The sequence below is a fragment of the Cynoglossus semilaevis genome, chromosome 16 (assembly GCF_000523025.1).
Source record: "Cynoglossus semilaevis isolate Cse_v1.0 chromosome 16, Cse_v1.0, whole genome shotgun sequence".
Lineage (NCBI taxonomy): Eukaryota > Metazoa > Chordata > Actinopteri > Pleuronectiformes > Cynoglossidae > Cynoglossus > Cynoglossus semilaevis.
This window is the reverse complement of record NC_024322.1, coordinates 608,936-635,240: the sequence shown is the minus strand read 5'-3', so window position 1 is coordinate 635,240 and position 26,305 is coordinate 608,936. Positions and strand designations below refer to the sequence as shown.

The following is a 26,305-nucleotide window of genomic DNA, read 5'->3' as shown; positions in this document are numbered from 1 at the left end:
TCTCTATGTGTCTTTGAAGAACCTGCAAAACCAAAGCTGGCAAAGGTCCAGCCTGAGCCGTCAGCAGTAACTGAGCCAGAACCAGAAAAACTCAAACCTAAAGAAGTGGTCCATAAGCCTGAAGCTGTGGTCACTAAGCCTGAAGCTGTGGTCACAAAGCTTCAAGCTGTGGCCACAAAGCCTGAAGCTGTGGTCACAAAGCCTGAAGTTGTGGTCACAAAACCCGAAGCTGTGGTCACAAAGCCCGAAGCTGTGGCCACAAAGCCTGAAGCTGTGGTCACAAAACCTGAAGCTGTGGTCACAAAACCTGAAGCTGTGGTCACAAAACCCAAAGCTGTGGTCACAAAACCCGAAGCTGTGGTCACAAAGCCCGAAGCTGTGGTCACAAACCCTGAAGCTGTGGCCACAAAGCCTGAAGCTCTGGAAACAGCGGTGCCTTCCAAACCTGAGCCTGAAGCCAAGAAATTGAAGCCATCAAAAACAGAAGCAAAGATCAAAGCAGAGGAGAAGCTTGTACCAAAGGAACCTTCAAAGAAAGGTACAGCTGCTGTGATGGAGGCACTGCTCCTTAATCTTCAACTTTTCTTTAACGTCCACATGTCTTTACTTTCTTCTAAAATGTGTCTTTGTGTGAACTTTTATCTCATTCTACTCTTTTAATAGCTGTAAAATAACAGCCACTTTCCTTTTTTTTTTTTGATACATGTTTTTCTGTTTCTCTTTACAAATGACATGATTTCTTAAAGAACCTGAACCACCAGGCAAGAAGGAGGTGGTAGTCCCCCCGTCTGCCGTTCCACAAAAGGTGCAAAAAGAAGAGGTGAAAGAAGAAGAAGTACCAAAGAAAAAGCCGGCAGCACCAGCAGCAGCTAAAGGTACCTAGAAGTTCCGTCTGCACTTCCAAATTGCAGCTGTTTAGGCTGTAACTCTTTATCTTCCGCATAATGTCTTCTGTTTTGTCTTGTCTAAACTTGCGCTCGATAGAGTGAAGCTTCCTGTAGAATCAGTCTTTTCTTAAACGTAACATGTGCGAATGATGCTCTTTAAAGTTCCTGTGGAGAGAAAACATCTAGAAGAAGTCAAGAAATCAGCAGTAGCTCCAGCAGCTGCTGTCAAGGTTGTTCCGGTAGAAGTGGAAGCAGCAGTGAAGGAAGTTGAAGGTACTTTTGTGTTGTTTACTGAAACAAGCGAGGATTACTACATTAACCCAATTGGTGCCTGGCCCAATTTCCAATTCTTGGCAACCCGAAACTGCTTAGACTAATGTTCTCTTTAAGCCTACCTAATCCATTTGGCCACAGGGTTGGTTAATTTGTTAGACATAGACTTGTCTAATTTGAACTCTGTCTCTTGAATAATATCTGTCTTTGAGGAATCAGTATAAAGACAATGCAATGCATTTCACCATTTTTATGAGTGAGACTTAAACCTTACATTCCCACTTTGAGTAGGAATGATTTAAACTTTCTTCTCTAGGGTGTTGTGATACAAGGAGTCACAGAAACATCAGGAAACACTTTAGTTCATTTTAAAGCTCAGAGGAAAGTAGTTCCCATATTTATTATGGAAACCTGGCTGCACCATATTAATTATCAAACCTTAGTATCATAATCAGTATGATTTCTATTGTCATGTTAAGTTTACCAGTAGGGTTTTACCAATTTAGAGTTACAGGACTATACATAATGCAGTGATTCTCAACTTATGGGTCGTGAGACAACATGCAGCCACTCCAACTATTGATTAAACCATATATTGATTTATTTATATTGAGGACAAAAAGCTCAGCGCGTTTTAATTGAACTGATCTGCTCGTGTCACTTTGAATCTTACACTCTTGGTGCGTTAGCACAATTTCTTCTTCTTCTTCTTCTTCGTCTTCTTCTTTTTGTCTGAGGTCATTTCTTGTGCATGTCTTTGTGTTAAACCCTCTTAAAGCTCCGAAAACCAAACCTGAACCAGCTCTTGAAGAACGTCCTGCCAAAACAGTACCTAAGGTGATCAAAACTGTGACTGAAACGGAACCTCCGGAGACAGTAGAGAAAAAGAAGAAACTTCCACAGATGGTCCAGAAAGAAGTTTCTGTGCCTGAAAGAAAAGTGATGAAGGAGGCTTTGGAAAAACCTCCTAAGAAAGAGGAAGTACCTGAGGAGGATTCTGTAAAGGTTCCTCAGCAAGTAGTTGAAGAAGAAAAGAAACAAGAGAAGGTTTCTGTTCCTCCACCAAAGGCAGAACCTAAAGCTAAGCCTAAAAAGGAGGAGGTACCAGGAATTATCCTCAAAGGTACCAATGAGACAGAACTTCTTTTTTTCTGTTTTGATGTCAGCAACATTTAGTGCTGATGACATTGCTAGGGCAGAGCAAAAAAAAAAAAAAAACCACTACAAATATAACCAAATATATATACAGTATATACTGTATATAAATGTGTAAATCACAAATGTATTAACTAAGTCATGGTGTTATGGCTTTCTTGCTAGCAGCCAACAGTCCTTTATAAAGATTTTACCCAGATACAGCGTAACAAAAATGCTGATGACATTGCTAGGGCAGAGCAAATTTACCCAGATACAGCGTAACAAAAAGATCAACTTCTAGACCAGCACAAACCATATTTCTCTGGCAAATTAGTACTAGTATAGTTGAACAAGGGGGCAGGCCCACAATATAACAAAGTGATCTGCCATTGTGAGTCCACATTGTGTCTAGAATTTATCCTAAGCGGGAAATCCTGCTGTTTTAATTTAAATTAAGGTTTAAATTTTAGATGATTAAAATTTGAAAATTTGAGAAAATGTGATTATAGCCTTATTATTAAAATGTATTAAAGTATTTATCTTATGAGTCAAGTATCACCATCAAGTCTTGATGACATCAAGTGCTCACTTGATGTCATCAAGACTTGCCACACCTACACAAAGAATTCTTCTTTTTATTCTTCCTCCCTTCTTTTTCTTCAACGTCTTGTGCCATTGTGTTCTGTTGTGTTTTTACATTCTTACGTTTTTATTGTTTTTACATTGTTACATTTTCTTACATCTTAATTGTTGTTGATTTTTCGTCATTTGTTTTTTTGTTCTCTTGTCCTTCTTTAAAAGACAAAGAGAGGGTGAAGACGGAGAAGACTGAGGCTGAGGAAAAGATGGCAGCGGAGAAAAAAGCCGTTGTTCCAGGAAAAGGTACAGACACTCAGAAATGTCCAGGATGATGATGTCGTTAACGTCTTTTACTTAACCTCGTTTTAATGAGAAGTTTTAACCTGATAACACACCAAAGGTGGGTTATCAACATCTCTTAAACCTATGTCTTGTCTCTAAAACTCACTTACTCTGTTTTATTGTCACATCTTGGCGCCATTACATGACGCCTTCTTCTTAAAATCAACCAGTGTCTGTGAATATCACGAAGAGTGAAGAACCTCAGGAGAAACAGGACATTTTCCGTAATGTGGAGAGAGAGGTTCCCAGCTTGGAGAAAGAAGAACTAATTCTCTGTGAACACAAACAGATCGCTGAAGAACAAACCAGATTTTTGTATGAGAAGGAAGTGGCTTCTTTGAGCAAAACTCAAGATAGGTCTGAGTCTGAAACAAAGATTTCTGTTACTGACTCTGTTGTAATCATGGCAGTTGAGTCTCCAGTATGGGACATTGATGGGGAAAGGGAGGACAGTACTATTGTCACATCAGTCAGTCATGACCTTTCTTCAAAAGAAACTGGCACTCAAAAAAACAAAAGAGACAAAAGAAAAGAAATAAGAGTCAGAGCTAAAATAGAAGTTCACAAGAGTTTAGACAAAGAAACTGAACAAGAGGCAGATAGAACTGAACTGACTTCAGGTTTAATCAGTGTTGAGTCTAGGAAAAAATCTCAGGGTTTGACCGAAGTCAAGATTAAGGCAGAGAAAAGTCCTGGAGAATTTGAAAAACTGGAGCAGACCATAGTCCAAGCCAAAGATGAGCCAACTAAGCTAGAAGAAACAATACGTGAAACAGAAAAGACTATTGGTAAACCCAAGCCAAAATTACAACCTGAAGCTGAACCTAAAGGTCAGCTCAAACCAAAAGAGTCAGAAAGGAAGCAAGAAGTTGAAAAGGAAATTCTAAAATCTAAAGAGACATATTCAGAGCAGGTCAAATCTAAACCCAATGAGCAAAAGGAGTTGAAGGTAGCTGTTGATAGTGTTGATCAATCAAAACAGGGAGCAGAAGACCAAATCAAACCACAAGAACCAGACAAGGAAAATGTAAAAGTAGAAAAGAAGTTCAAATTTGATGAGACGGCTAAAGCTATAAGCAAGACAGTGACTGAAAAACCGAAACCTAAAGGACTTGAAGAGTCCATAGATAATCTGAAGGTAGCTGAGAATATCCCTGAACTAAAAACAACAAAACAAAGTCTGAAACCGGCATCAGAAGATCAAGTCAAAACAAAAGATTCAGTAATCAAACAGATCAAACCAAAAGAACTAGAGAAGAAAAAGGTAGCAGTGGAAAAGAAGTTAAAATCTAATGAGATATCTGATGCTCCTCGAGAGACGGTGACCGAAAAACCGAAATCTAAAGGACCTGAAGAGTCCATAGATAATCTGAAGGTAGCTAAGAATATCTCTGAACTAAAAACAACAAACCAAAGTCTGAAACCTGCGTCAGAAGATCAAGTCAAAGCAAAGGATTTGGTTAACAAACAAGAGAGAAAGACACAACAACCCGATAAGATAGCTCTGAAAGCCAAATTGAGCGAAAAACCCCATCCTGACAGCCAGATCCAATTCGAAGAGTCAGTAATAGATGTTGAGTTTCAGGCGGTAACCAGACTAGACACTGAGCCTAAACCAGTCACTGTAAAAGCTGACGAAGAAGCAAACCAAAAGATGAAGAAGGATGTTTTTGTTGACGAAAAGCCAAAAGAAGATGTGAAACCTTCAGAACAGGAGTGGAAACAGTTGTGTCCTCCAAAGTCTGGACCAAGAGGTACAGAGAAAACATCTCAATCTTCTTATCTTTTCTTCATCTCTTTTTTTAAAAACGTACAGCAAGGATCATCATCATCATTAGTCATTTCAGCCCCATCAATATATATATATCCGTACATGTTTCTGCTTTTTCTAAGGGAGTGCCTTTTTCATCCCTTTGAAAAAAAAATCTCTTTTTTGTCTCCTAAATATCTTGTTTTAAACACAAACTTAATTATCTCTAAAGAAACAGAAGATAAAGCTGAGGCCAGTCTTACTCTACCTGCTGACACTCAGGTCCAGATCAACGAAAAACCACCAGAAAAAGGTACAAAAAAAGCGCCTCTTCTCAATTACTTATAGTCTCTTTGTCATCTTTAACTCCAATTCTTTTTTGTGCAATTCTTTGTTTACTAACACCTTGGTGCCGCAATATGGCACCTTTTCTTCGACTCATTAAGTTTTCTGTCCTCAAAAGGGGCCAGAACTGGTCCTGTAGGAGCGCAAAAACCAGCAGGAGCTGAGAAGATAACAAAAGTTCTTTTGAAAAAGGAGAAGGTCGAGGGCCAGACAAGTGGCACACTTTACGAGAAGGATGAAGGAGAACCCATGGCCAAATATGTCAGATATGATCAGACGATAATGTCTGAAGATAGTGGTGATAATTCTGTTACTGATGGTTCAAATATGCAGGGACCTGAAACCAAACTTATTCTTCAATCTAAAGAGAAGTCTTTCAGGACAGAGAGGACATTTGATGGAAAGGAAGTTCAGGAACAGCTCAGAGTACACAAATCTAATAAGGACAGGTTTTCTGTCCGAGATGCTGATGCAGAAATTGTTGATGTAAATGTCAGAGTGGATACAGAAGAATCTGATCAGACCATTGGAAGAAAAATCACTGGTGTGGATGTTTCTGTCCAAACTATTCCTCAGGAGACACAGCTGGTAAATCCTCAGATGGTTCAAGACTGGACTGAGGTAACCGTATCAAGGAAACATGAAAAAGCTGGAGAAATTGTACAAAAGCAATACAGAGATGAGGGAACAGATATGACCGGTTTTACATTTTTAGAGGAAATAGAACAAAATCCAAACAAAATTACAAGTTTAAAAGAACTGAAAACATGTCAGGAGACATCTGAAAGACATGGACTTGAAGTAACACGTGAAGATGCCTCAAAAACGAAACCGTTCGTTTCAACGCCAACTGATAAAGATAAAGGTTTAAAATCAAAAAAGAAGAGACTAAAATCAAATGTGGCCGTGGATGAAACCACTTCATCAACTGAAGCAACGACTCAGGATGATTCTGAAACAGTGAAATTATTTGGTGGAAGTTTTCCTGAAGAAAATGTATTCTGAAACAGTGAAATTATTTGGTGGTAGTTTTCCTGAAGAAAATGAAAAGAAAAAAACCAAACTTGTAACAGTTTCTGTTCATGAACCTGGACAAAAACCTGTCCAAATATCGGTTGAACGAGACCAAGTAAAGGTCAGCACAGTGAAAGATCTGCTGGTTAAAAGTTCTCCCCTTAAAGGAACATGTCAAAGTAGTGTTTTGGTTGAACCTTTGCTAGAAGGCTTTCTCAAAATAGTACCTGAAAAACGTTCAGAAACAGACAATGTTGTCGTGACACCGAAAGATGAAGACAATACAAGACCATACGACAAAATAACAGAAAGAAAACTTGTTTCTCAGCAAGACCAGAAAACCATCAGAATTGTAGGGAATAGAGAAGAGACTGTTCAGCATGAAGATAAACAAAAGGAAACTTGGCATGGAAGTGAAGAGTGTCCTAAACACACTGTCCTGAAAACAAGAGGTGAAGAGAAAACTCGAAAGCAGATAGAAACCACAGGAGATCCAAAAGGCAGAAAACATCCAGCAGCTCCAAAAGATATAGAGAAACAAAATGTCCGTGAAGCCCGAGGTGAATCTCAAGAACATCATCAAAGTAAACCTATCCAGATATCAAGGGAAGATGAGAAGCTACAGGTTAGCATACCTAAAGATCAAACTAAAGAAAGTAATGTTCAATTAGCAATTCTAGGAGGAGATTTAAAAGAACAAAAAACACCTTCAGACGTCATCTTAGCACCAAATGAGGAAACACTATCAAAAGTATTAAAACAAGCACGTGAACAACCTGAATCCACAAGTATTGAAGATCAAATTGACAGAGTTCAGTCATGTTCAGCCAGAGGAGGTTCACGTGAACATGATCAACAAACTTTGACAATTCATCCAAAGGAACCTCAACAGATAATGACAAAAATGATGGTAGAACAAGTAAATACTAGTACAGTTGAAGTTTCTCCTCTAAAAGTAACATCTGAAAAAGTATGTGACTCTGTATATTCGCTTAAACAGGCTAAAACTGCAAAAGAAACATGTAATAGAAATGTTGAAGTTACAGATGTTGCCGAGAAATTGTCACCAAAACCAAAAGTGGTACACACAGAGTTATTAGAAACCAAAGAGCGTGGCGTTGCTTCAGCTGAAGAAGATACAATTCCAAAATTGAACAAATTACAAAAGATGGAAAGAAAATTAGTAAATGCGCAAGACCCCCATATCACAAAACTTCCAGAGACCGTTGACACAACGGTGGAAGATCTAACTTCCAAAGTTGCTTCTCTAAGACACACAAAAGCTGAAGAAGTTACAAATCAAAGTTGCTTCTCTGAGACACACAAAAACTGAAGTTACAAACGTGACTGAAGAAACAGTGGCAAATAGACAGCTCTCAGAAACCAAAGAGTTTGGCATTTCTTCAGTTGAAGAAGAGAAAGTGCCAGCATCTAACGAAATAAAAAAGGCAGAAACCAAATTAGTTCATCCCAAAAGACGTAAAATCCCAAAACCTCTGGAGATCGATGACAGAACAGTTAGAGATCTACCTTCTGAAACTGTTTCTCTTAAACACACAAAAGCTGAAGAAAATACTAATAAACAAAAAGTTAAAGTTTCAGATGTGACTGAAGAAAGAGTGGCAAATAAGGAGCTCTCAGAAACCAAAGAGTTTGGAGTTACTTCAGTGGTAGAAGAGAAAATGCCGGCATCTAACGAAAGACAAATCGCTGAAAGCAAAACAGTGTATGCTGAAGAACATAAAATCACTGAACCTCTGGAGAAAGATCTAACATCCAAAGCTGTTTATCTGAAACAAGCAAAAGCGGAAGAAGAAACAACTAAAACAGATGTTTCAGTTCCACCTTTACCAGAAGAAACTTTCAAACAATCTCAGCAGATATCTGAAAAGGTCTTAGAAACTAAAGAAATGGTCGTGGTACCAACTGATAAGAACACTATTTCAAAGAAACCAAAGTCCTCAAATGAGAGACAAAAACAAACCAAATTGGTTAAAGTGGCAGTGAGTGAATCTGTTGAAGAAGTGAAGCAGTCAGAAAAGGCAGTTAAAAAAGCTCCAAGTGTAAAAACAGATACAATTATTGAGACTGATGTCCCACAACAAATTGTAATAATTGAATCTGATGACAAAGATGTTGGACCAACAAAACAAAAGGATGTTCCAATTAAAGAAATTAGCAACGTGTTATCCCTAGATAAAAAGGAGATGCAGGACAATTGGAAGAAGGTTGACACTGTCGGACCTGAGGAAACTCTTGAGATGCAGGACAATTGGAAGAAGGTTGACAGTGTCGGACCTGAGGAAACTCTTAAAATAAAATCTACAACTAGAGAAGAGAAAGCAGCTATGACAGAAGACAAGATAATACAAAAGGACCAAACAAAGTCAAAGCAGATAGAAGATAATGCCCAGAAATTAGAAAAAAGACAAGAAGAGCGCGCATTCCCAATAGAAAAATTGTCAAAAATTGAGAAAGTCAAGCATGATTTCGGAACTGTGACTACTTTAACAGAGCCCAAACTGGAACTAATCAAAAGTACGATTCCAGAGCCGCCTTTGACAAATGTAATAAGAAAGTCTGAAGTTGTTAGTGCTAAAGATGAACCGGAACAACCAGAGCCAGGGAAAGTAAGGGCAGAAGACAAACGCAGCGCGGATACAAAAACAACAAGCAGACAAAAGCACAGCGGAGATTTGACATCGACAAAAACAGAGACTGATGTGCTAAAGAAGAATGATGCTTTGAAGGAAACCACAACCGAAGAACCCATGTTTGAAGAAGCGGAAATTTTGACCAAAGATACGAAGGCAAAGAAATTAAAACCTTCTAAAAAGAGTGAAGTAAGACCTCTGTCTTTTGAGTCTGAGACAAGTGTAGTCCAACTTCAAGATGACAGAGTCTCTTTGGGTGAAGACATCCAAACGGATGAGGACCAGGATAAAGAAAAGTTTTCAAGAGTATCTGCAACAGAAGTGAAAGCAGAAACATCAATGCAGGTATTGGAAGGACAGGCAAAATCTGAAACCGATGAGGTGATGTCAATTAAAAGGGACTTTTATGAGATATATGATAAACCTGGAGTTGCCTCGGGATTGATAAAAGAAGAAATAAGGATCAAACAACTGGAACCCAAAGACCAATATCAAGATTTAATAGAACCAAACCAAGTGAGTCTTAAAGGAGAAGACAGCGTTTTATATCAACTGAAAGCACCAGAGGTCACTTTAGAAAATTATAACACTCAAGATCTTCACTTTAAGTCCGAAGAATCCAACCAGAAACAAGATGAAAGAAAAGCAAAAGGTTGTCTAGTAACTGAGGCGATAAAAACTGAAGAGACTTCACAACCTCAAACAGCTAAAGAAATATCAGAAACCACAGCCAAAAATGTTAAAACAAGAATGTCAAAAAGTCATCCAGAGGAGGCCATCTTTAAACCCCAACTCAGTGGTACGCCTTTTGATAGGACAAAGACAGAAGTAGAGACGAGGGGCATTCAGTCGGCGAAACCAACAGTGAAGAAAACAGCCGATGATTTAAAAGTTTCCCTTGAAGAATTTCAGTCAGAAATAGTCCTAGTCAAAGATGATTATAAGTCACCTGTGACCTTGGTAACAGACACACGGCAGAAAGAAGCAGAAAGTAGCTTTTCGCTGGCTTCTGACGTTGATGTTGCTCCGGTAAGATCTCAGTTGTTGAAGGACAGAGACGCTGCGTTAGAAGATCTCAAGGTTAGAGATGTAGAGACAAAGGATATTCCGTTGGAGAAGCTAAAAGAAGTGCAAGATGCAAACATCACACCACAGTCTACACTAACTGCAGTGGTAGATGATACGGCTACACCATCTGAAACGTACAGTAAATCAGAACATGTGGAGAAATTTGGTTCAGTTGCTCCAGTAATGGAGGTACCATTTGAGCAACATCTTTTGGTTGAAAATAAAGATTTAAAATCTCGGGCTTGTGTTAGAGAAGCTCTCCCGATTTTGGAGGCTTCCGGGGATAACATTGCGATTTCGACCCAAAAATTGGAGAATGTTGGTAAAACTCCAGAATCTGTGGCTGACACATTATCGAGAGAAAAAAAGAGACCTTCTGTTACTCCAAATACTGAACCAGAAATGATCTTAGACAGAAGTGCTTCACGGACAAGTACGTTTCAGTTGCCAGATAGTCTTGTTTCTGACAAACCGGTAGAATGTGAAGTGAAAGAGATTCTGCTGCAAGAAAGTGTTCAAATACTCGATGTTGTTGATAAGAGACCTAGCGATTCCGTAAAGAAAGGCCACTCAAAAACTGACCAAATAAGTGATAAAACTCTGGAGAAATCTAGACCAAAGCCCCAGAACATAAAGATTCATGAGAAACAAGTACAAAAGCAGCCACTGAGTTTAGCAACAGAATTGGATTCATTGGGGGAGGGCAGTGTTTCAGAACAACTACCCACATCTGAAAAACAGACAGAAGCAGTAACAGGAAAACATCTAACAGCTCAGGAAGAAATGAAAGATGAGATATCCAAAAAATACAAAGTGTCAACAAAAGCAAAGCCCGTTGAACCTTCAGTAACAGAAATGCCCAAAGCAAATATCATTCAGACAAAGACCACACACCACAAATCCCACGCTCCAGAAGTTTGGGAAGAGAATTATGAATTCCCACCACAGAATGTTCAGAGATTAACCAGAGAAGATGAAGAACCTCCAGGACTTCACTCAGTGCCTGAGACCAGACAGTTGTCTCTGAAAGCAGAACAATCATCCGGAGGTACACAGAGACGTTATATCTGTGTCACTGAGCACGACTTCTTTCTTTTGTTGCTGTCTTGTTTTGTTTTTTTGGCATTGGCCACCACACTTGGTAATCACACTTTCTGTTTCCATTGTTTTCTCCAAGAGGTTTTAAGATATTTAACTGTTTTTTTTTTTCCCAGAGCACTTCCATGTCACAGCACACATCATGTTTGAAGATGTCTGTTTTCTTGCCCTGCACAGCGTCTGAGAACGCGTTCTTGTTCTTTCAACTAATTTTGTCCGTTGAGTTTGTGTTGCTGCACAAACACGTATCAGGATCTTCCTTCTGGCACATCTTTCAACCACCAAACTTTTCTTTGCTCTAATATCTCTGCATGCCTCACTGTCAGACCACACCATTTTTTTATGTTGCTCTGATTGTTGTATGATTTGATTTTAGTTGCAGAGGAGAAGGTGTCTCCACCAACTGCACCAACTGCACAGGCACCAGAGCCCAAGGGACTGGTTGTAACACCAGCTGCTCCTGAACCAGGTAGCAATTCCCCTCACGGTTTGTTTAGCACTTTTCGTTTCTCTTATTTCACCTGACATTGATAAAAAAATGTCACTCTTGAATCTTGAAATAAACAAACAAACATATTCTTCCCCCAACTTCACCGTGGGAAAAAAAAAACCCCAGCAGAACTGGCCTTTAGCATTTGGCATTGTTTTGAATTCTTTTTTTGTCATACTTTAATTTTCAAGCAAGAGAAGTTCCTGCTGCCGTACAAGTTGAAGAAACTGCTAAACCGACAGATATTACTGACAGAGTCAAGACGTTGGAGAAGATAGTGACTCCACCAGAAGAAACAAAGCCAGGTATCCCACTGCAGAAATTGTAACAAGAAATAAGGAGAGCTGCGCAAATTGCACAGAGGAATTGAGGAACTGCCAGAATTTTGGCGCATTTACAGACAACATACAGACAATAAGGGATAGTTACAGGAACTAACACGGAAATACATGATAGTTACGGAAACTATACGGGTGTGACTGTACTAGGAATTGGAGACATATACAGCAACTGCTCAGCTAGATTGAGGCAAGATTGAGATAATTAGGAATAGTAACAGAACTGTAATTATACCAGGAATATAGCAAAGTTGCAGTAACTGTGCCTGTCCTTTAAAACAGTTACAGAAACCAAGATTGTGGTACACTTAGATGAACCCTACAACGAAGTAGGAACCGTTACAGAAGCTGTACAGAAAAAAGAGGATGGGAAAGATGTGGTTTCTGTGCTAGGAATTAAGGAAAGTTACCAGAACAGTATTGGGAATTAGGGAGAGTAGTGTACATTGAGAGGAGGACAGTACCAAGAACTATACCATAACGTACAAAGTTACAGGAATGTTTAGAGAAATTAAGAGCAATTTACAGCAATAATTCAGGGACAGAATGGGTACTGGGTGCAAGTTGAGAAAAAAAACTTCCAGTGGCAATTTTTTTTTTTAATATCCTAATTACCTCTTTATTCATAAAGTATTAATAAAGCACTTTTTTTTTTTTTTTAAATTTCCTAATTACCTCTTTATTCATGAAGTATTAATAAAGCATATGTGTCTGTCATTTTGTTTAACAGACACAGATGGACATTTTGTCAAATCTTTTTTTTTTTGGAAAATCTTTTTTTTTCTGGAAAATCTTTTTTGTTGTGTGTGTTGTTTTGTTCTTCCTTAGTCATTGATTTCTGATAACATTACTTACTTCATTTATCACACCTTTTTCTTCACTAAGTCATCACCTAGTTTGATCTTAATCACTTTTCGAAATTTTTGTTTTGTTTTGTTGAAAGTTCTCCTTGGCCGTTGTTTGTAAAATCCAAACATGTTCTGCTTTTTTTTTGCAACTTTCTAAACTTAAACTTCTTTTCGTTAGATGAAGCCAAAGGTCCCGTCCAAGCACCAGGAGGAGTCAAGAAAGGTAAGAACACTGAATACTGTTCACGTCACACCATTGCTGACAACTTAAAAAGAAAAGAAAAGTAAAGAAACATGTAGAACTTAAGCTAAATGTAGGTCTGTCCCTTCAAAATTGCATGCTGTGAAATAGTGTTGCAAGTTTTTATGCAAGCGAATCAATTTTAATAATGTCCCTAAATGGGTAGCACATAAATGTAGCTCCTAGTTTAAGTAAGTAAGTGCTGGAGGTTTTCTTTCACATGGAAGTGTTTAACTTGATCATTCTTTTTTATATAGCCTTTATTGTGTAGAAATGAAATGGAAGAACTTCGTAATTTTGCCTTTTTGTTAATCAGCCTTGAGCAGTAGCGGGCATGTTTGTTTGCATGTGTGATGACAGAAAAGACAAGTTCTCAGACTGCCATTTTTTTTTATTGGCGATTTACTAGCACTTCCTTAGACGATAGCGATCAACATATTCAGTGAACTTGTTTCACAACATTTTACAAATGCAGTATAATCCACACACTAAACAACAACACTAAAACCAAGACTTTAAAACATTTCCTTATGCTGAACGCTGCAACCAGCACCAAAAGTAATAAATAGTAGTTGTAACTTAACTCTTCCAAAAAGACTAAACTACTTCTTAACTTGAGAGCTTCTTTAGTCCACCAGGAGGCTGTAGACCGCTGTCTGTTTTGGAGAAGTTGTTTTCTCTTTGTCGTTGTGTCTGAATTTGTAGTAAAGTAAAACAAAAAAATGTTGTTTTACATTGTCTTTAGTCTTGGTTTTTGTCAAAGGTTTTAATGTTTTGTAACCCTCTGTAACATCGACTCTCTGCTGCATCAGAAATTCTTCAGCCCAAAAAAGGTAAAATTCCAGTGGAGGAAGGTGGGACTTTTGAGATTCCTGCCTTGAAAAAGGTAACTCACGTGGTCAAGGAGGTGAAGCAGGAACAGGAATTGATACAACTTAAGAAGATTCCGTCAGTTCCGTCCAAAGAGGTTGAGGAAGAGATGAAACCTCAAAAGGTCACAAAGACCACGGTGTGGCACGTTGAGGAGACAGTTACTAAGGAAGAAGCTGTGGAAATGCATGTTGCCTCCAGGAGACCAGTGGAGAAAAAGAAATCTTTGGAGAAAGCAGAGCTGCTGAAGAAGCCGGAAGTTGTTGAACCTGAGAAAGTAGACCTCAGTGAAGCCCCCAAGGATGCATGGACACGACAGAAACCTGTCCCCAAAGATAAGAAACCAGAGGAGAAAATTTCACTTGAAAAGTCTCCCCGTGCTCAAAAGGAAGAGGAACCGACTCCACCTCCTTCAGCCTTAAAGAAAGTAAAGAGGTTACCTAAGGATGACTTGGAACCAGAAGTAGTGAAACTGAAACCATTTGATAAAAAATTGAAACCGGCAGAGGAGGTGGAAAAAGAAGAAAAGGAAAAACCGAAGAGGGTAATTGAGCCTTTCCAGAAAGGTGAGCGTATTCCTAAAGAGGTGGAACCCAAAGGTGAGCCAACGAAACCTGAGAAAATACCATCAGATGTAAAAGATGTCGAGAAGACTGAAAAGCTAAAGCCAGGAGAGAAGAAAATTCCAGAGGAGATAGAAAAAGTCAAACCACCCTCCAAGATCAAGAAAATATCTCCAGAGGTTGAAAGTGTAAAGGTGAAACCCACCCCCAAACCTTCCAAAGAGGAAATAGAAACTGCTCAGAAGCCTAAAGAGGATAAAGTCTTGAAACCAAGTGATGACCTGCAGCGTGTTAGAACTCCTGAAAGAAAAGAAAAAGAACCAAAGATTCAACCAAAGAAACCTGGGGTCCCCGAGACTCCTGAAGAGAAGATAAAGGAGGAGAAGGTAGTTCCTGTGGAGAAGAAAGTGTCTCCTGCTAAAATTGCTGAAGAGAAACCCAAACCTCTGGAGCCAAAGAAAGGAGTCATTCCCAAAGTGGGAGAGGAGAAGCAGCCGGTGGCTCTGAAACCCCTGGAGCAGATTAAGAAAATTGAGCTCAAGAAAACTCCATCACCAGGAGCAGAGCAGGTCAAGGAAGTTGAGGAAGCTCCCAAGAAAAAACCTAGTCTGGACAAACTCAAGAAGGGTCCTTCACCAGTTTCCCCCAAAGAGTCTATAGAAGCTGTGACTCTTAAAAAGGTTCTAAAAAAGGTGTCACCAGAGGAGAAGACCGATAAACCTGAAAAACCCGACACAGACAAAATTCCCTTAGCAAAGGAAATATCTCCTGGAGCAGTGCAGATGAAGAAGATTGCCACCCAGCCAGAGGAGGAGGTGTTTGAGGAGGAGTTCAGTGCAGAATCTGAGTTGAGAGAAGAGGAGGAGGAGGAGGAGGAGGCCTGGGGCTGGGAGCTGGTTCCACGAGACAGTGCTGGCTCAGAAGACTGGGAGGAGGAACCACAAGAAGGTACCCTAGAGGTGCCGGGTGTGGCCAGGAGAGGTGAGATGGTGATGGCCAAACCTCCGCCTTCATCAAAAATCATCATCTCCCACCAACTTCACCATCATTTAAAACATTTGACGCTGCATCTTCTCTAACCCGAGGCTTATTTTCTGTCATCCATCTTTTTGTGTTTGTGTTTTCGAGTCTTTGGTCGTACTCTTGTACCTCCTGTGTCCTACCATTAATTGGTTGTTGGGTCCAACATGTCCTGCTCAAAGTTTTACATCTCCTCATTGTCCCATAACAATCACGACAATAACTTGATTTTTCTGTGATCATAAGTCACCTCTTTATGTTCTTCGCCTATTTATGAAAAACAACATGTCATGTGACCATTTTCTGATAAATAAATGTGTTTACATTATTTTTAAAACAGAGGGAAAACCGACAGAAGAAACTGCGCCCGGCAGAGGACGAGGCCTAAAACGTAAGTATGTACCAGAAGTGGTGCTATTTGATGGATTCAGGCTGAACGGGTAGTGAAAGTGAGAGCAATTGGTTCAAGGGTTCCGACCTGCAGTTAAGCTGCAGAGCTTGTTGCATTAAAAAAAAATAGCTTAATTTAGCTAAACTGGGTCAGTTTTTTTTTTAAAGAAGGGCAAATACTTACCAGTTATGTTTGTTTTTTCAGCCAAACAGACCCCGTCTCCGGGTGAAGGCCGAGGTCGTGGTTTAAGACCTGGTAAAGGTCCACCTCCTCCTGAGGAACCGGCCTTTGGAGGGTTCAAGCTGAAGGCTGTCCCGCTGAAGTTCATCAAAAAGCTGCAGAACATTGTGCTGCAGGAGGCTGAGTCTATTGGTTCCTCTGCTGTGTTTGAGTGTGAGGTATCCCCTTCCACCGCCATAACCTCCTGGATGAAGGACGACTGTAATCTGCGTGAGAGTCCTAAACACAAGTTTACCTCTGACGGTAAAGATCGCAAACTCCACATTATTGATGTCCAGCTGTCAGACACCGGAGACTACACCTGCATTGCCAAAAATGCTGGCAAGGAGATTTCCTGCACTGCTAAGCTCATCGTTGAAGGTATTTCTTCAGTTTATCACAAAATGTTTTTTTTTTGTTTTTTGTCATTGGGATTATTAGTTGAGGGCACATATTGGACATATTGGTGCCATGTCAATGCTACCAAGTCTACAATTTTAATTATTGTGTCCTGTAGATAATTATCAATGCATAAGCAATGTAAAAGCCAAAGAACAAGATCCATACATTAACTAGATTTGCCTAGTTCTAAAACATACACGAACAATTGCCATGAAACTATTGGGACCGTAATTTGATTTTAAACCAGTACAGGTGCCCCGAAGACCTCAAAAGTGATAGTTTCCCATGCCTACAAGAATCTTTGTGCACGATTTTCTGTTACTGCCCTACAATGCAAAATGGAATTAGGTTTTTGTGTCTTTTGTTCCCAGAAAATAACTTCCGGTAAGGGTCCTATTTAAAATAGTAGAAAATTAATTTTTTAGTAGGTTCTCGCACTAGTGGCTGTGATGGAAACTATCTTGATAATGGTATTCTTGTGTCTTAAAGACCAGAGAAACCTTCCTCACTGTTTCGTGTGATCTCTAACACCCTTGCGGTTGTCCCCGACAGAGCTGCCAGTGAAATGGATCAAGGAGCTGGAGGAGGAGACTTCGGCTTTGAAGGGTCAGCCCATTTACATGACCTGTGAGCTGAACAAAGAGCGGGAGGTTGTGTGGAAGAAGAATGGTCAGCTCCTGAAGCAGAAGGCCAACAAGCTACAGATTAACATCATCGGAATGCAGCATGCCGTCACCATCCAGAACTCTAGTGAGGAGGATGGCGGTGTCTATTCCTGTGAGGTGGCTAATCAGGAGGATGTCAAGACCAGCACCAACGTCAAATGCATTGGTGAGAAAAGAGGCGTTTGTCCTAACGGTCAGCAAGCATTTACACATACGCTGGCTCGCTTTCACGATTGTCTCTATGGGTCAATGGCTTTTGTTACACTTGCAGTTAAACTATTGCTTTCACGATTGTCTCTATGGGTCAATAGCTTTTGTTACAGTTGCAGTTAAACTATTGAACAACAACTAAATTCTACCTAATGAATGTCATTCTTTAAAATGTTCAATGATTTCAATGTTTCATTTTTCGTCATGTTTTGCTTGACACAGAAATCATCAAGGATTGGATCGTGAGACCTCTGAGGGACCAACATGTGAAACCAAAGGCCTGTGCTACGTTCAAGTGCGAGCTCTTCAAAGAAACGCCAAATTGGAAGTGGCTGAAAGGGGAAACAGAGGTGGAGCCTTCGGACAAGATTGAGATAAAGAAGGAAGGAAAGGAGCTGACACTCACAATCAAGAACTGTCAGCCCGATGATGCCGCAGAATACGCCATTGAGGTGGAGGGGCGAGTCTACATGGCCAAGCTCACGCTAGGAGGTTTCCTTTTACATACTTACCTTCTTTCCAAAGCATCAAACTATACGGTGTTTAAAAATGATTTTTTTCTTTACTCGCACGGAAAAACTATCTGCTACCTTCTTTCCAAAGCATCAAACTATAGGGTGTTTAAAAATGATTTTTTCTTTACTCGCACGGAAAAATCTGTCAGGCTAGGCCAAACCATCCGATGTTGGAGATCGAGTTGCTCTTCTAGTTCATTGGTCTCAAATATATTCCTGTAGTCTAAATCTGTCTAAGATTGACCTTCTTGTTTGCAATGTAGAAGTATTTACAAAACCTCTTTTCAGAGCGTGAGGCTGAGATCCTAAAGCCACTGGCTAGTGTGGAGGTGACTGAGAAAGATGACGCTACGTTCGAGACTGAGATCAGCGAGGATGATGTTCCGGGTGAATGGAAGCTGAAAGGAGAGGTTCTTACCAGATCCCCAGTAAGGCAGTACTTATTTTTTGTCACTTATCTTTACTTACAAGGCAATTTGTTATTGGAAAATAATCTGTAATATATTCTTTAGACATGTGAGATCCAGATGGAGGGCACGGTGCGTAGGCTGATATTGAAGAACTGTCAGCTTGATCAGGCAGGAGAAGTCTCCTACCAAGCTCTGAACGCTGTCACCAGCGCAATGCTCAACGTCAAAGGTAAGCTATGGTTCAAGGAACTGGGGTATTGTTTCCCCCCCAAGTTGCAAAAACAGGGGTGAAATGTTCCTGGGCTCCTGGACAATAAAGATTTAAATGATCTTTTTATTTATTAAACACATGTAAAAGGTCAGTTTATGACTTTCTTAAGGACTGTTGATACAAAATCAACAGTTGTGGGATAATGTCCATGACTGTTGTTATGTCTACATGTTATGTTTGTCAAAGTGTTTTTGTTTCTTTGTGAGTTCTGGTCAAGTTTTATGTTATAGTGGCCAGTCTTAGACTATTGTAAGTGATGATCTACGGCAGGATACATCAAACAGGAAAAAAAATACCCAGAAGAATGAAGATTCCTGAGAAGAAGTTGGACTGGTTCCTTTCCGTGACAGATCCAAGGAGGCGTTCATCAAAACAATCATCACAAAGTGCAAACTGTTAAACTGGCCACTAATGTAAACTGTTTAGGTCCCTGTTTTTCTTGTCCTTTGTTGTCACCGTTGTTGTTTTTTTTTTTGTTGTCGTTATCTTAATGTCTTGCACTTTTGTGTAATTCCGACCTAGAAATCGAGATGGACTTTGTGGTCCCTCTAAAGGATGTTTGTGTGCCTGAAAAGAAGCAGGCTAAGTTTGAATGCACCATCACAAAGGATGTCTCTAAGGTCATGTGGTACAAAGGAACTGATATTATCACTTCTGACCAGAAGTATGACATCATTGATGATGGTAAAAAACACATGCTTGTCATAAACTGCTGTGAATTCGAAGATGAGGACGAGTACACCATCGAGGTTTTGGGTAAAACTTCTACAGCTCGACTCACAGTGGAAGGTAAGTTCTGGTCCAGACCGCTCCCTGGGTTTTCTTGTGTCTTCTATTTCAAAACACAGGAGTGATTTCGCTTTCGTTAACACAAATCTAGGTATCAGGCTCAAATTTATCTCACCAATAAAGGACCAAACGGTAAAAGAAGGTGAAACCGCTCGCTTTGAGCTGGAGCTGTCTCACGAAAACATCCCAGTCACATGGTACAAGAACGACGTCAAGATTCACCCGAGCAGAACCGTGTTGACTCTTGAAGACGGAAAGAAACACGTGTTGGAGATCAAAGATGTTACATTGGACGACACGTGCCAGATCAAGGCAGAGGCCAAGGGAATGTCAACAATGGCCAACCTGATGGTGATAGGTAAATACTAGGGGATACCCAGCGTCCATGTTTTCTTACGGTGTGTCGTGATGTGTGTCTGTGTAGTAGTGTCTATATGTGTATGTACCTATGTTTGTGTTTGTTTTGTGTCACGCACACGCGTGTTGTTTGTCCTGTACTACTTCCATCTCATTGTTTGATGTTAAACGGAGATTCAACCCCCCCCCCCTCCAAAATGTCTCCCCCCCCCAATCCCAGAGGGTGATGCCTACTTCACAAACAAGTTGCAGGACTACACTGCAGTCGAGAAAGATCAGGTGGTTCTGGAGTGTGAACTCAACAAGGACGTTAATGTCGTGTGGTACTTCAATGAATTGGAGATCAAGCCCTCAAAGATGTTGACCATCAAGGCTGAAGACAAACGCAGGAGCTTGGTAATCAAGAGGGTCACAAGCAAAAACAAAGGACAGTATGTTTGTGACTGTGGAACTGATAAGACAACAGCATCACTGGACATCGAAGGTAAAGAGGAAGGGTTTTTTTTTTTGTTTTGTTTTGTTCTTTGCGTTTTGTTTGAAGCTTCTCTCATTTCCTCGCTTCTTCACTCCATACCTCGGAGTCAGCACTTCATTTGCTCATCACATCACCTTCATGAACCAACATCATTAACCTGGGAATGCAAGTGCAGAGAGTTTTGCCCAACATGGCTGATCGTTTGAAGTCTTGTGATTTTCCCTTTCTGTATTTTAACCATCTTTTTTGAACTCCTTTTTTTTGTCCTTCAGCAATTAGTGATTAGAATTGAAACTTAGATGCATATATTCCGACAATGGTTCTAGCCAATCAAATCATCTTAATTCTGGACATCTGGAACTAGGTTAAAACGTTATCTGTTTGATGTGTTTTTTTTTCGTGGATAATTGGGCAGCAATAAATTAGCAATTATAGGATGTTTCCCTGACAACCATAAAGTCAGTGGTCAACCTCGATTATGTTCACTGTCAAACAACCTATTGAACAGACGATGGCAGTCTGGGTCATTTTAGTCATTCTAGTAAAGAACTAGCATTAGATTAGCATTAAATGCAGGGTAGCCGTGAATTAATCGAGATTAATCATTCATTAAATGTAATAAATCATATTTTATTTTAATCGAAAGACTGGTACTACGTGTCAGTGAACAAAATATCTACCTTCGAAGTAGCCAAACGTCACTGCAGAACAAAAAAAGGAGACGGTTTTATGTACATGTCTCTCGTAAATTCGTGGTTCCATGTTTTGTGTGTAATCTGTGTATTGTAAAATCATGTCCCTTTCTTTGAACGTCAGCTCGTCAAATTAAGGTGTTACGACCGCTGTACGGCGTTGAAGTCTTTGATGGAGAAACCGCACGTTTCGAAGTGGAGCTGAGTGAGGACGACATTCATGGACAATGGAAACTGAACGGAGAAGTCCTCAGTCCGTCGGCTGTATGTCCCCTAGCTTGCTATCTCAAATCGTATGACTTAAGCTCTTAGTTTTTCGTTGACATGCTTCTTGACACCTATAGGACGTGGAGATCATTGAGGACGGTCCAAAACACACTTTGATTCTTTACAATTGCCAAGTGCCAATGACTGGTGAAGTTTCATTCACCGCTGCAAACGCTAAGTGTTCATCTAATCTGAAAGTGAGGGGTAAGCATTCGATAAATATATGCCAAAAAGCACATCTTCTTCAGCAAACCGTTTTTCTCTAAGTTCACCATTTGGGTTTTCCTGAATCGGGATCTGAACTTGTGTCTTGTCCGAACCAACAGAACCTCCAGTCTCTTTCATTACACCTCTTTCCGACGTGCATGTGTTTGAAGAAGAAGAGGCCCTGTTTGAGCTCGAGGTTTCTCGGGAGCCTAAAAGCTTCCGTTGGCTGAAGGGAGCTCAGGAGTTGTTAAATGATGAAAAGTTTGAGCTCACAGTGGAGGGGAAGAGGCACAGTCTCCTGATAAAATCAGCCAAATATGAAGATGAAGCCAAGTACATGTTCGAGGCCGAAGATAAGAGGACACATGGAAAGTTAATCATTAAAGGTATTATTATTATTGAAATGATCGTAGTTCACACAATTAGGTGACTGTAATCAACTTTGAAGCCTTCAAGGAGAACAGTTTTCTGTTGTCGGATTGGTTTAAACGACCCTCTGTAAACACCTAGAATCAAGACAAATGATTTCTGTTTATTATTTAAGGTATCCGCCTCAAATTTGTCAAACCGATTAAAGATGTGACAGTGAAGGAACGGGAAACGGCAGAGTTCAGCGTTGAACTCTCTCACGAAAAAATCCCTGTGGTCTGGTACAAAAACGACGTTCGTCTACACCCGAGCAAACTGGTGCAAATGTTGGACGACGGAAAGGTCCACAAACTTGCCATCAAGGAGGTCACCTTGGACGACATGTCCACCATCAAGGTGGAGGCCATGGGAAAAACATCAGAGGCCATTCTCACTGTCCTGGGTCAGTGTCAGAGGACGAAAAAGGGGGAACCAGAACTTCTGGTTTCATTTACTTTATATACTACAGATATACTTTCTGTCAAGTCAAAACACGTTTTCGATTTTTTTTAAGTGGTTTCTTATCGTCACTTCCTGTTTTGTAATGTTCTCATTTTATGTTGTGTTATGTGTTTAGGAGTTGTCTCTCCTTTTCACAAACTGAATTTTCTAACTTTTGACTTCCGTATCAAGACAAATACTTAAAGCATATTACGTGACGATAAATATAAGCATTATGTACAACCCCGATCCAAGGTTAAAAATGACACATTCGAGATTTTATTTGATCGTTTTTCCCCACAGCAGAACATTGTCTTTATGTTTTTTTTTGTCGCTGTTTTGGGTGTTGCCCTGCAGAGGGTGACCTTTATTTCACAGCTAAGCTGCAGAACTACACGGCTGTGGAGAAGGATGAAGTCGTGCTGTCCTGTGAGCTCAGCAAAGCCATCGGCGAGGTGAAATGGCTCAAGGATGACGCTGAGGTCTTTCAATCCAAGAACATTCAACTGCAGTCAGATGGCAGGAGACGGATGCTCGTCTTTAAGAGGGTGGAGAGGAGAAGTGCTGGTGTCTACGCGTGTGATTGTGGCACAGACAAGACCGTGGCTGACCTGAATATCGAAGGTAAAGAACCGCAAGAATGATCCGGGAGGTTCAGAGTCAGCAACAATCATCAGTTGTCATCACTAGAGGCCCATCTACCCCGCCCTCAGGAGGCAACCATTCCTTTCTCATTCCTGTCTATTTCTCTGTTCTATCAGAATTCTGAGATAAAGTCAGACAATAATCCAGACCCAGAATGAAGCCACTGATTCTAACTGTAAGGTCTGTTCCTTTGTACCAACAGACAGAACAAAAAACGTTTCTCAACTTGAATTTCACGAGTTACAGTTCATGAAATTAAGAAGCTATTTTAAGGAACTGGAAATTATTACTTTGGTTATTAAGGATTGATTTCTGGTCTGGGTTATCCTCAAAGTTTACTCAGTGTCTGTTTTTCTGCTTCTGCAAACTGTAAGTCGCTCTGACTGTGAGTGACCGCTGTGCGCTATTTTTTTTTTTATTTTACCAACACATGTACATTTTTTCTGTATTTCCTGAAATGGTGCTTTCACAAAGACACCTCCCCTTCACACCTTTACCTTTTTGAACCTCCACAGAGCGTGACATTAAGGTGACACGGCCGCTCGGCAGCGTAGAGGTCACAGAGACAGAAACGGCCATCTTTGAGACGGAAATTTCCGAACCAGACATTCACGCCGTCTGGAAACTCAAAGGGGAAACACTCGTTCCCTCAGCGGTAAGATCTTGGACGTTTGTTTAGTTCATTTTTCAGTGATAACATAATTGCAACATTGATGTTTTGGGTCTTCAGGATGTTGAGATCAAGGAGGAAGGAACTCAACGCATTCTCATACTCAACAACTGCAAAATAGACATGACTGGAAATGTTGACTTTGCTGCCGCCAATGCCAAGGCCACGGCTCAGCTAAGGGTCAAAGGTGAGAGAATCCACACTGCTCTCTGCTGGAGAACAAGGTCAGACCTAAAGGGCAAAATAGCCTCAAAATGTCCTGTTAGTTTTAACTGTAACACAAACGACAGCAGGTAAATGTATGTGTTTTCCACTTGCGGTTTTTTTTTTTTACGTCTTATTTGAGAAAATCAGCACGTAATCAGAACATCATTGGTTCATCCTCAATTACATTAGAGCTGATCGTAAATCCTGTCTTTAACCTCAGTCACATCAGGCAGTACCTCATAAATACTTTGACTGGTATGTTAATATGCTTGGGCTTCTCTGGACCAAAGCTTGGTATGACATTGATACCAGAACCCCTGCTGCTGGTCCAGGTGATCACTCCAGTAGGAGGTGTTGTGGTAACTTGGACCAGGCTGCTCCAAGCTTGTCCTGCTGTGAGTTATTTGCATTGAGTAAGTGCACATTCTCCAGGAAAAACGGAAGAGAGTTGATTGACAGAAGCAGATTCACACCTCTCCTAAATCATCCACCCCCCCCCCACCGCACTGATAGCTCTGACACAGGCTGGGCTCTTAGCCAATCAGGACCTTAAGTTATTTTAGAAGGCCCTATGCCTTTTCTAGAGTAGGTGTGCAGTGATTGGCAGGACACAGGACGTGACCCTGCTTCTCACTGGTCCGTGGGTTGATATCTGTATGACAGTAGGTCATATGACCAAAAGCCTGGCCCCCAGAGCCAGGTCCCGGGTCTAAGGTTTTCAGTCAGTTCTGAGGGCTTGCAGCGCCCTGCCGTCAGCTCTGTCGCACCATGAGGACTTGGAGTTAGAGAGGGGACTCTCCTGAATTGATGTTGGTTCTGGAGCTATTCAAGAGGATTGTGAATAGAATCTAACCATGTCTTCCTCTGACTCTAAAGCCCGGGTGATCAGCCTTTCGAAGCCACTGAAGGACGTGACAGTGACAGTTGGAGAGACTGCCACGTTCGAGTGTGAGCTCTCCTATGAAGGCATCACTGTGGAGTGGTTCCTGGAGGGTACCAAGCAGGAACCCAGCGACAAGGTAAGTTAAGCGCCGTTTCCGTTCCATTGTGACCGGTTCTTCCGAGCTACTAAACTGCTGCTGGAGGTTTAAGGAGCAAGAGCTGAGCATTCGATCCTAGGTTTTCAGGCTTTTCTGCTCTGCCAGCGTTTCTCCCAAGGGTTATTTTTAACAGCTGCAGAGCAGCAGGTGGCCAGAGAAGCTGTTTGTCAGTCTGTGGTCCCAGGAACCTTCTTGAGGTCCTTCATGGTTCTCGTCTTTGTTTGTTTTTTTTCCCTCCTGCTCCTCTAAGATGTTGTGGAATTAGAGAAACTAACAGCATGGTGCCAGAACTACATCCTCTCTTAAGCTCGTCTTTACAGTGGATTAGTTTGATTATAGGATGTAACCTGAGACCCAAGATACTTGACCCCTCCTCTCCTGCCCACATTACCGCGTCATCATTCCCACCTCTGCTGGTTGTGAAACATGTTGACTCCATGTACCATATAAGAAATACAGTATGTCAGCCATAAAAAAATGTACTTTAAATCACTGGTTATCAGGTTTTAATTTACCTGATTAAAGCAAATTCAGTGAAACTATAATGTGACTTGAGTTCCAGAAATGTCTGTATTTTGTGCACTCATTCAAATATTGATTCATTAGGGGAATGAGGTTATGTTTTTTTTAATGGCACAGATTAAAATTATATAAATTAAAACAAATATGTAGTGGAACAAAGTAAAACTCTCCATATCGCTTTCCACATATATTGCAGAAAGAATCTGACAACCACTTGTCACTTGTGATCTCGCTTTCCACATATATTGCAGAAAGAACCTGGCAACCACTTGTCACTTGTCACTTGTGATGATAAAACTATCATTTTACTGTAGGATGTGAATGTGAGCTGAAAATTGAAGGCTTTTGTCTCGTTCTCAGGAGAACATCATTTTACTGTAGGATGTGAATGTGAGAACTCTGCCAAAAGATGTTTGAGAGAATAATGTATGAATCCTCATCTTGAAAACCCACCGAACTGTTCAGTATAGGACATTCTGTACAAGTACAAAAACAACTTGTACAGTCCAGGTGTAACCGCACAGTATGTTTTCAAGTGTGTCATTGGGAACCATGTTGCAGTTCGGTCCCAACTTTCCCCTGAACACAATTGTATCGGGTCCATTCGCTGCTCGCTCAAGTTATTCTGTTATTTACATCGATTTTATATCAATTAGCAGTTAGCATATTCGGATCTCATCTCGTGTAAGAAAGTGTCAGAGGCACGTCGTTTGCAGACTTGCCGTCACCAGGGCAACACGATGCGCAAATCAGTATTTTAAAACAAAAACTGTGACTGAACGAGTGCCAGAGCAAAAGGGCATTACACACACTCACACACATATTTATGTATATACCACCTTTTCAGGACTATTAGTGACTCTGGAGTATCACTAACCAGCTAGTTTTTGTAAACTACAAATATATGCTGTATGTTCTTACCTCCAGTCATTTTTTTTTTTATGACTGACAATTGGCAAATGTGTCATTAGCAACGAGTGGTTAG

At 40.5% G+C, this 26,305-nt stretch overlaps 2 protein-coding genes across 2 annotated transcripts in view; both read left to right on the top strand.

Moving 5' to 3' along the window:
• Positions 1–26,305, top strand: part of LOC103391545 (titin-like) — a 180,669-nt gene that overhangs the window by 70,609 nt on the left and 83,755 nt on the right. Inside the window, 29 exon segments of the mRNA XM_025063701.1 lie at positions 20–538; positions 747–875; positions 1,050–1,160; positions 1,939–2,283; positions 3,099–3,179; positions 3,389–5,281; positions 5,432–6,309; positions 10,998–11,097; positions 11,524–11,634; positions 11,829–11,942; positions 13,002–13,046; positions 13,853–15,478; positions 15,858–15,908; positions 16,113–16,508; positions 17,082–17,360; positions 17,627–17,896; positions 18,208–18,347; positions 18,432–18,558; positions 19,123–19,389; positions 19,481–19,747; positions 19,967–20,230; positions 21,038–21,177; positions 21,258–21,384; positions 21,507–21,773; positions 21,932–22,198; positions 22,594–22,860; positions 23,397–23,536; positions 23,612–23,738; positions 24,635–24,777. Coding sequence (XP_024919469.1) covers positions 20–538; positions 747–875; positions 1,050–1,160; positions 1,939–2,283; positions 3,099–3,179; positions 3,389–5,281; positions 5,432–6,309; positions 10,998–11,097; positions 11,524–11,634; positions 11,829–11,942; positions 13,002–13,046; positions 13,853–15,478; positions 15,858–15,908; positions 16,113–16,508; positions 17,082–17,360; positions 17,627–17,896; positions 18,208–18,347; positions 18,432–18,558; positions 19,123–19,389; positions 19,481–19,747; positions 19,967–20,230; positions 21,038–21,177; positions 21,258–21,384; positions 21,507–21,773; positions 21,932–22,198; positions 22,594–22,860; positions 23,397–23,536; positions 23,612–23,738; positions 24,635–24,777 — 9,491 coding nt within the window.
• Positions 7,635–11,517, top strand: LOC112488278 (uncharacterized). The gene is made up of 2 exons (XM_025063670.1): positions 7,635–8,555; positions 8,610–11,517. Exons 1-2 carry the CDS (start codon positions 8,010–8,012, stop codon positions 11,295–11,297), a joined length of 3,234 nt encoding a protein of 1,077 aa, XP_024919438.1. The 5' UTR covers positions 7,635–8,009; the 3' UTR covers positions 11,298–11,517.

Bases quoted from the DNA above. Each gene is read 5' to 3' on its own strand.
- LOC112488278 (XM_025063670.1), top strand. From the start codon at position 8,010: ATGCCGGCATCTAACGAAAGACAAATCGCTGAAAGCAAAACAGTGTAT. The intron at 8,556-8,609 runs GTTGACACTGTC...AATTGGAAGAAG, and splicing joins TGCAGGACAATTGGAAGAAG to GTTGACAGTGTCGGACCTGA.